Source organism: Taudactylus pleione, unplaced genomic scaffold (genome assembly GCF_031769625.1).
Source record: "Taudactylus pleione unplaced genomic scaffold, aTauple2 ptg000677l, whole genome shotgun sequence".
NCBI lineage: Eukaryota > Metazoa > Chordata > Amphibia > Anura > Myobatrachidae > Taudactylus > Taudactylus pleione.
Genome location: NW_028285079.1, coordinates 1,807,035 through 1,817,170, shown reverse-complemented (window position 1 = coordinate 1,817,170; position 10,136 = coordinate 1,807,035). Strand labels below are relative to the sequence as shown.

General features: G+C 49.2%; 1 protein-coding gene across 1 annotated transcript in view; it reads left to right on the top strand.

Moving 5' to 3' along the window:
• Positions 1 to 205: 205 nt before the first annotated feature.
• POLQ (DNA polymerase theta) overlaps positions 206 to 10,136 on the top strand; it is a 225,038-nt gene continuing 215,107 nt past the window's right edge. The window contains exons 1-3 of the mRNA XM_088455888.1: positions 206 to 291; positions 3,308 to 3,968; positions 9,546 to 9,728. Of these exons, the coding sequence (XP_088312014.1) occupies positions 3,458 to 3,968; positions 9,546 to 9,728 (694 nt within the window). The 5' untranslated portion in view covers positions 206 to 291; positions 3,308 to 3,457. The remainder of the gene's footprint in view (positions 292 to 3,307; positions 3,969 to 9,545; positions 9,729 to 10,136) is intronic.

Here is a 10,136-nt window from a genome sequence, read left to right as displayed (position 1 = left end):
ATGACTACCAGGAGCAGGAGTGATACAGTGTATCCAGTGCTAGCAATGTTTGCTCATCTATATAAGTGTGGTGGAACTACAAGTGTCAGCATGGCAGCAGCTTTCAGAGGTGACAGGTGACTGTGGGACTTGGTGGAGGTGTCACATGATGCCCGGAACCAAGATGGCGGCGCCGGGCTCAGGGTGACATCACAGGCGCCGGAGACTGACGCGCGGAGTTTAAACCGAGGACGGCGGCGGTTGCGGCTGCTGGGTGAGCTCGGGGCTCAGGGTGCCCGAGCATGGGGCGAGGTAGGTGCCAGGGGAGGAGCCACTGTGTAAAGGGGGGCGGGGGCGACCATTCCAGTGAGAGATGGGGGAGGGGGCTCCGGGATCATTCTGCACAGGGGAGATGTGTGGGGGTGCCCATTCTGTAGAAGGGGTGTGTGGGGATCTAGATAAGGGGTGTGTGGGGTGACCATTCTCGAGAAGGGGGTGTGTGTGTGTGGGGTGACCATTCTATAGAAGGGGGCGTGTGTGTGGGGGGTGCCCATTCTATAGAAGGGGGCGTGTGTGTGGGGGGTGACCATTCTATAGAAGGGGGCGTGTGTGTAGGGGGTGACCATTCTATAGAAGGGGGCGTGTGTGTGTGGGAGGTGACCATTCTATAGAAGGGGGCGTGTGTGTGTGGGAGGTGACCATTCTCGAGAAGGGGGCATGTGTGTGGGGTGACCATTCTATAGAAGGGGGCGTGTGTGTGGGGGAGGTGACCATTCTATAGAAGGGGGCATGTGTGTGGGGGGTGACCATTCTATAGAAGGGGGCGTGTGTGTGTGGGGTGACCATTCTATAGAAGGGGGCGTGTGTGTGGGGGGTGACCATTCTATAGAAGGGGGCGTGTGTGTGTGGGAGGTGACCATTCTATAGAAGGGGGCATGTGTGTGGGGGGTGACCATTCTATAGAAGGGGGCGTGTGTGTGTGGGAGGTGACCATTCTATAGAAGGGGGCGTGTGTGTGGGGGGTGACCATTCTATAGAAGGGGGCGTGTGTGTAGGGGGTGACCATTCTATAGAAGGGGGCGTGTGTGTGTGGGAGGTGACCATTCTATAGAAGGGGGCGTGTGTGTGTGGGAGGTGACCATTCTCGAGAAGGGGGCATGTGTGTGGGGTGACCATTCTATAGAAGGGGGCGTGTGTGTGGGGGGTGCCCATTCTATAGAAGGGGGCGTGTGTGTGTGGGAGGTGACCATTCTATAGAAGGGGGCATGTGTGTGGGGGGTGACCATTCTATAGAAGGGGGCGTGTGTGTGTGGGGTGACCATTCTATAGAAGGGGGCATGTGTGTGGGGGGTGACCATTCTATAGAAGGGGGCGTGTGTGTAGGGGGTGACCATTCTATAGAAGGGGGCGTGTGTGTGGGGGTGACCATTCTATAGAAGGGGGCATGTGTGTGGGGGGTGACCATTCTATAGAAGGGGGCGTGTGTGTAGGGGGTGACCATTCTATAGAAGGGGGCGTGTGTGTGTGTGGGGGGTGACCATTCTATAGAAGGGTGTGTGTGTGGGGTGACCATTCTATAGAAGGGGGCGTGTGTGTGGGGTGACCATTCTATAGAAGGGGGCGTGTGTGTGGGGGTGACCATTCTATAGAAGGGGGCGTGTGTGTGGGGTGACCATTCTATAGAAGGGGCGTGTGTGTGGGGGGTGACCATTCTATAGAAGGGGGCGTGTGTGTGGGGGGGTGACCATTCTATAGAAGGGGGCGTGTGTGTGGGGGGTGACCATTCTATAGAAGGGGGCGTGTGTGGGGGGTGACCATTCTATAGAAGGGGGCGTGTGTGTGGGGGGATGACCATTCTATAGAAGGGGGCGTGTGTGTGGGGTGACCATTCTATAGAAGGGTGTGTGTGTGGGGGGTGACCATTCTATAGAAGGGTGTGTGTGTGGGGTGACCATTCTATAGAAGGGGGCGTGTGTGGGGGGGTGACCATTCTATAGAAGGGGGCGTGTGTGTGGGGTGACCATTCTATAGAAGGGGGCGTGTGTGTGGGGGTGACCATTCTATAGAAGGGTGTGTGTGTGTGGGGTGACCATTCTATAGAAGGGGGCATGTGTGTGGGGGGTGACCATTCTATAGAAGGGGGCGTGTGTGTGGGAGGTGACCATTCTATAGAAGGGGGCGTGTGTGTGTGTGGTGACCAATCTATAGAAGGGGGCGTGTGTGTGGGGTGACCATTCTATAGAAGGGGGCGTGTGTGGGGGGGTGACCATTCTGTAGAAGGGGGCGTGTGTGTGGGGTGACCAATCTATAGAAGGGGGCGTGTGTGTGGGGTGACCAATCTATAGAAGGGGGCGTGTGTGGGGTGACCAATCTATAGAAGGGTGTGTGTGTGTGTGGGGGGGTGACCATTCTATAGGAAACGCATATGAAAGCATGGTATAGAACAGTGTTGGCTAACCTTGACACTCCAGCTGTTATGGAACTACATAACCCAGCATGCACTGCTACAGTTTTGCTATTAGGGCATGCTAAAACTGGCAGGGCATGCTGGGATATATAGTTCCACAACAGCTGGAGTGTCAAGGTTAGCCAACACTGGTATAGAAGTATTACAAGCTATAACACATGTGAAGGCAGGAGGGAGCTGGGGGCCGTAGGTAGAGGCTCGGAGGGCTGCCTATTGCCTGACATTGGGCTACAAGGCCGAACAACCTGTCAGTCATCCAGAACTGGAGAGAAATGTAGGAGACGACAAAGTTGTGTTACCCAATAGCATATTTGGGAATGCCAGGGGGTAACGTGTAACATCTGCCCCAGTAGTCCCGCCCGGTACTTACAGCTTCCAGCCTTATGTAACATCTCTGGTTACTGGAAGAGTCTCTGCTCCTAGACACATTTACTAACATTGCATTCAATCACAGTAACCAATCAGACACTCGTTTCATTGTATCAGAGCTGATTGGCTGCTGTGGTTCGGGGTATGTTTTTTTTGTACAGTACTTAAATGCAATGTTTGTAAATGAGCCCTTGGTATAGTAAAATGGTCTTACAACGGTCCTCCAGCAGGGGGAGAGCTTGTTGTAACCTTTGGCTCATTGGTAGCTGGACGTCCTCGTCTCTGAGTTCGCTATACATTCATCACGCAGTACTTTCTGCATTATAATAATAGCGTCTCATTAATGGTCATTATATGGTAATCTCTCCCCTGTTCCGCCCGCCTGTTGCTCATCCGTGTGGGGAGGGAGACACGGGTATTATATTACGCCCTCCTCTTCATGTTGTGGAGTTACACTGGTCTCTTATTACAGTCTTCTTGTTCCCGGCACAGAACTGGCTCCCCCGGAGGACGGTCATTCGGCTGCAGCGCTCTCCGCCTCCCCCAGCTCATGGCTTCCTGGTGTCAGATCCGTACTATACAGGTTACGGTGGACCAGCAGCGTCTTTGGTAACTGATGAATGAGAAACTGGTAACCGCACGATGCAATCGCCACACGGGCCGGGGGCAGCTGAGGGATCTTCGGGGACTGGCGCCAACTTGGCGAAAATCTTGTTTGGTGGTTTGACTGTAAACGAAAGTAACGGTAAAGCCAAGATGGCGTTCACAAAGAAAGCGGTTCTAGGGCCTCACAACAGCCGCAAACGTACCCGGCCCCGCGCCCTATCCAGCCCTGGCTCAGAAGACTCCACAAGCCCCTCAGCGTCAAAGAGAGCTGCGCTGCACCACAAGTACAATAAGTCCCGACCCCAGGGTGTTTCTCACAGGCCCCCGGCCCCGAGAGCTGGAGGGAGCAGGGAAAAGCCCGCGGACACCAGCAACATCTCAAGCTCCAACGAAGACTACATCCTGTTCAGCCCGGCGCAGCAGGCGTCCATATTGGAGAAACAGAAGAGACAGGAGCAAAGTGCACGTGCCAACCTGTCTGTGTCTGTTCTAGCACCCCCTGCTGGCCTGGACCGCACACTGCTGGAGACCAGCCTCTCTGCCACAGGTAATAATGCCCATCGCTGCCGCCGACGAGGGGTACACTCATATCACACTGTATTGTATATGAGCGTGCAGGTTATAGCCTTCCCTGGAACTGGTAATTGAGGCACCATAATGGCTCCTGCCTCTCCGTCATTGCGCCAGATTTCTACATTGCACCATATTAGTGCATCAACCATTCTGGATTTAAAGGGATTTATTCATGTGTAATACCACAGCGGGCGTGTATGTAGCGCAGAGGGCGTGTATGTAGCGCAGAGGGCGTGTATGTAGCACAGTGGGCGTAAATGAAAGTGACGGAAAGAAAGAAAACAGGGTTCTTGTTGTTCGGATTATTCCGTAAGCGGATGTTTAGCGCAGGCGATGGGCCTGGTTCTGAGCTGCACATAATGGCGATGGTCACAATTTTTGTTTGGCAACTGTGCAGACGCGACATCTCCTAAAGACGTACACAGCGTGCGTTACATACAGCGCACGCACAAAGGCGCTGTATCAGAAAAGTTGCGGATGAGTGATGGGCGCTCCTGTACCGTGACGGGGAGGTGGCTAGAAATGCGCACAAACGCAGTACGTTCAGTGTGCGTGTTATAGGAGCGCCAGCAGGGCCCGTTCAGTGCTACCATTGGGCATAGGGGCGTTGTCTGTGCCAGCAGAAGCTTCACCAGTAAATATGGTGGACATGGCGGTAACGGGCAGCGTCCCCCCATGCGTTACAGGAATTCTGGAGAATAAAGGAAATCTGTTCCTCCTCCTGGGCACCCACTGCCTATATATAACATACTACTAACCGGTCTGTAATAGATTACATACATAGCACATCATCATGCATGACACACTATCTATATCTAACATAACATTACATACTACTAACCTGTCTCTTATAGACTACATACAGAGCACATGCATGACACACTGCCTATATATAACATAGCATTACATACTACTAACCTGTCTGTTATAGACTACATACAGAGCACATGCATGACACACTGCCTACATATAACATAACATTACATACTACTAACCGATCTGTAATAGACTACATATATAGCACATGCATGACACACTGTGTATATATAACATAACATTACATACTACTAACCAGTCTGTAATAGACTACATACAGAGCACATGCATGACACACTGCCTATATATAACATAACATTACATACTACTAACCGATCTGTAATAGACTACATATATAGCACATGCATGACACACTGTGTATATATAACATAACATTACATACTACTAACCAGTCTGTAATAGACTACATACAGAGCACATGCATGACACACTGCCTATATATAACATAACATTACATACTACTAACCGATCTGTAATAGACTACATATATAGCACATGCATGACACACTGTGTATATATAACATAACATTACATACTACTAACCAGTCTGTAATAGACTACATACAGAGCACATGCATGACCCACTGTGTATATATAACATAACATTACATACTACTAACTGGTCTGTTATAGACCACATACATAGCACATGCATGACACACTGCCTATATATAACATAACATGACATACTACGAGCCGGTCTGTTATAGACTACATACAGAGCACATGCATGACCCACTGTGTATATATAACATAACCTTACATACTACTAACCGGTCTGTAATAGACTACATACATAGCACATGCATGACACACTGTGTATATATAACATAACATTACATACTACTAACCGATCTGTAATAGACTACATATATAGCACATGCATGACACACTGTGTATATATAACATAACATTATATACTACTAACCAGTCTGTAATAGACTACATACAGAGCACATGCATGACACACTGCCTATATATAACATAACATTACATACTACTAACCGATCTGTAATAGACTACATATATAGCACATGCATGACACACTGTGTATATATAACATAACATTACATACTACTAACCAGTCTGTAATAGACTACATACAGAGCACATGCATGACCCACTGTGTATATATAACATAACATTACATACTACTAACTGGTCTGTTATAGACCACATACATAGCACATGCATGACACACTGCCTATATATAACATAACATGACATACTACGAGCCGATCTGTTATAGACTATATACAGAGCACATGCATGACCCACTGTGTATATATAACATAACCTTACATACTACTAACCGGTCTGTAATAGACTACATACATAGCACATGCATGACACACTGTGTACATATAACATAACCTTACATACTACTAACCGGTCTGTAATAGACTACATACATAGCACATGCATGACACACTGCCTATATATAACATAACATTACATACTACTAACCTGTCTGTTAGAGACTACATACATAGCACATGCATGAACCACTGTAGAGTAGCACTAAGAGGGGCAATTAGGGTTAGGCATTTACCGGAGGGTTAGGTTCCGGCGGCAGGAAGGGCGCTGGACCTAGAGAAAGGGCACTTCTGCAGAGCGTGGACGGAAAAGGGGGTGTGGCCAATGAAAATGGGGTGTGTCTTTATGACACATCCCCTCTTCGTCACTCTAGGAAGCATGCTAGGAGGGACGGTTAGGGTTAGGCATTTACCGGAGGGTTATGTTTAGGCACTAGTAGTAGTGTTCACTCTAGGTCCGGCAGCAGGCAGGGCCTTGTACCTAGAACAAGGGCACTTCTGCTGCGCGTGACCAATGAAAAGGGGCATGTCTATATGACGCATCCCCTTTTCGCCACTCTTGGGGGCGTGCTAGGAGGAACGGTTAGGGCTAGTTTTAGGCACTAGGAGGGACAATTAGGGTTAGGCACTAGGAGGGACAATTAGGGTTAGGCAGTAGGAGGGACGGTTAGGGTTAGGCACTAGGAGGGACAATTAGGGTTAGGCACTAGGAGGGACAATTAGGGTTAGGCAGTAGGAGGGACGGTTAGGGTTAGGCACTAGGAGGGACAATTAGGGTTAGGCACTAGAAGGGACGGTTAAGGTTGGGCACTAGGAGGGACAGCTAGGGTTAGGCACTTACCGGAGGGTTAGGTTTAGGCATTAGGAGAGACGGTTAGGGATATGGTTAGGCATTTACCGGAGGGTTAGGTTTAGGCACTAGGAGGGATGGTCAGGGTTAGACACTAGGAGGGATGGTTAGGGTTAGGCATTTACCGAATGGTTAGGGTTAGGCACTTGCCGGAGGGTTAGGCTTAGGCACTAGGAGGAACGGTGAGGGTTAGGCACTAGGAGGGACGGTTAGGGTTAGGTACTTACTGGCAGGTTAGGCACTAGGAGGGACGGTTAGGGTTAGGTACTTACTGGAGGGTTAGGCACTAGGAGGGATGGTTAGGGTTAGGTACTTACTGGCAGGTTAGGCACTAGGAGGGACGGTTAGGGGTTAGATACTTACTGGAGGGTTGGGCACTAGGAGGGACAGCTAGGGTTAGGCACTTACCGGAGGGTTAGGTTTAGGCATTAGGAGAGACGGTTAGGGATATGGTTAGGCATTTACCGGAGGGTTAGGTTTTGGCACTAGGAGGGACGGTTAGGTTTAGGCACTAGGAGGGATGGTCAGGGTTAGACACTAGGAGGGATGGTTAGGGTTAGGCATTTACCGAAGGGTTAGGGTTAGGCACTTGCCGGAGGGTTAGGCTTAGGCACTAGGAGGAACGGTGAGGGTTAGGCACTAGGAGGGACGGTTAGGGTTAGGTACTTACTGGCGGGTTAGGCACTAGGAGGGACGGTTAGGGTTAGGTACTTACTGGCAGGTTAGGCACTAGGAGGGACGGTTAGGGTTAGGTACTTACTGGCAGGTTAGGCACTAGGAGGGACGGTTAGGGTTAGGTACTTACTGGAGGGTTAGGCACTAGGAGGGACGGTTAGGGTTAGGTACTTACTGGCAGGTTAGGCACTAGGAGGGACGGTTAGGGTTAGGTACTTACTGGCAGGTTAGGCACTAGGAGGGACGGTTAGGGTTAGGTACTTACTGGCAGGTTAGGCACTAGGAGGGACGGTTAGGGTTAGGTACTTACTGGAGGGTTAGTCATTAGGAGAGATGATTAGGGTTAGGCACCAAGGGGAACGTTAGGGTGAAGATTAGGGATAGAAAACAAAATAACAATGTGTCAAGCTTTTGACCCTGTCGACCTACATCAATGTTGACCTTTTGACTCTGTTGACCTATAGATTGTTTACCATTTGCTGTCTACCTAGACATTGTCTATATTTTGACTATCGATCTTATGAACCACACCTGGTTATTACATGTCTATTATCTAATGAACCACACCTGGTTCTGGTTATTACATGTCTATTATCTAATGAACCACAACTGGTTCTGGTTATTACATGTCTATTATCTAATGAACCACAACTGGTTCTGGTTATTACATGTCTATTATCTAATGAACCACACCCGGTTATTACATGTCTATTATCTAATGAACCGCACCTGGTTATTACATGTCTATTACCTAATGAATCACATCCGGTTATTACATGTCTATTACCTAATGAATCACACCCGGATATTACATGTCTATTACCTAATGAATCACACCCGGATATTACATGTCTAGTCTATTATTCAGCTCTGTAATAAGCAAAGTTTGGGAGATCGTCGCTGTCTATATGCCGGCACCAGGAGATCTGACAAATCCCATAAAGCACAAGTCACACATGAACAGAGGGGGGTACAGAGGGGGGCACTGCTTGTTACAGCTTATACACAAAGGTGCGCACACACGTAACGATTTTGTAACCAACGATTTTCTATCAGATTTTCCCTTGAAAAAGTGAAGGATTTTTGAAGTGTAATAAACGATTTTTACAACGATGAACGAAATATGTTCCTTCCCTTAATGAAAATCGTTATGTTGGACAGTCTGAAATGAACGATAACTATAAACGGGATCGCGCTTGAACGATTTTGGTTCATCGTTATAACTCATAAACTGAACGATTTTTTGAACGATAACGACGACGTTAACGACAAATCGTTCAAAAACTTGTTACGTGTGTTTGCACTTTTACTGTGCAAACAGACCTGCATTATATACCTGTCACACATGCCTATGAGGTCTATGTACTAAGACTTGGAGACTGATCAATGGGATGGAGATAAAGTACCAACCAATCAGCTCCTAACTGTCACTTTTCAAACCCAGCCTGCCAGTTGTTACTTTTTCTCCATCCCCGTTATCACTCTCCTCGGCTTAGTACATCCCCCCCTATGAGAGCAATAAGGTCACTATACTTATATATTACATGTCACTTTCTATTTTTTGTTGGTTTGGGGGGAAGTAAATTGATTCCTATCCCCCCAGGGAGCGATTACTGTGACAGATACTTTGTAGCCAGTGGTGTAACCAGATCTGATGGACCGGTAATCGCAGACCGTAATTCAGGCACAGGTGTTCGCGCTGTCTGTGTATAATTGAGGCGCAGGTGTTCGCGCTGTCTGTGTATAATTCAGGCGCAGGTGTTCGCGCTGTCTGTGTATAATTGAGGCGCAGGTGTTCGCGCTGTCTGTGTATGTGTTTGTCCGTCCCGTTATCAGTAGAACAATTATCACATCTTCTATTGTTTCCTCCCAGGACAAGGCGCCCGTATGGCTGTTCCCGAGGGTCTGGCAGACAAACTACTGCTGGCCAGCTGGGGTCTGCCTGGAGCCGTCCTGGAGAAGTATGGCGCTGTGGGGGTGGTCCAGATGTTTGAGTGGCAGGCGGAGTGCCTGATGCTGGGGCAGGTGCTGGCGGGGAGTAACCTGGTCTATTCTGGTGAGTCCCATATCCGCTGCCATCTGTCTTATTACCAAGGAGAGCTGCCCGGCTGGTGCTTATTGTCCTGTCGGCAGTGAGAGATGCCCGGCTGGTGCTTATTATCTTGTCCGCAGTGAGAGATGCCCGGCTGGTGCTTATTATCCTGTCCGCACTGAGAGATGCCCGGCTGGTGCTTATTATCCTGTCCGCAGTGAGAGATGCCCGGCTGGTGCTTATTATCCTGTCCGCAGTGAGAGATGCCCGGCTGGTGCTTATTATCCTGTCCGCAGTGAGAGATGCCCGGCTGGTGCTTATTACCCTGTCCGCAGTGAGAGCTGCCCGGCTGGTGCTTATTATCCTGTCCGCAGTGAGAGCTGCCCGGCTGGTGCTTATTATCCTGTCCGCAGTGAGAGATGCCCGGCTGGT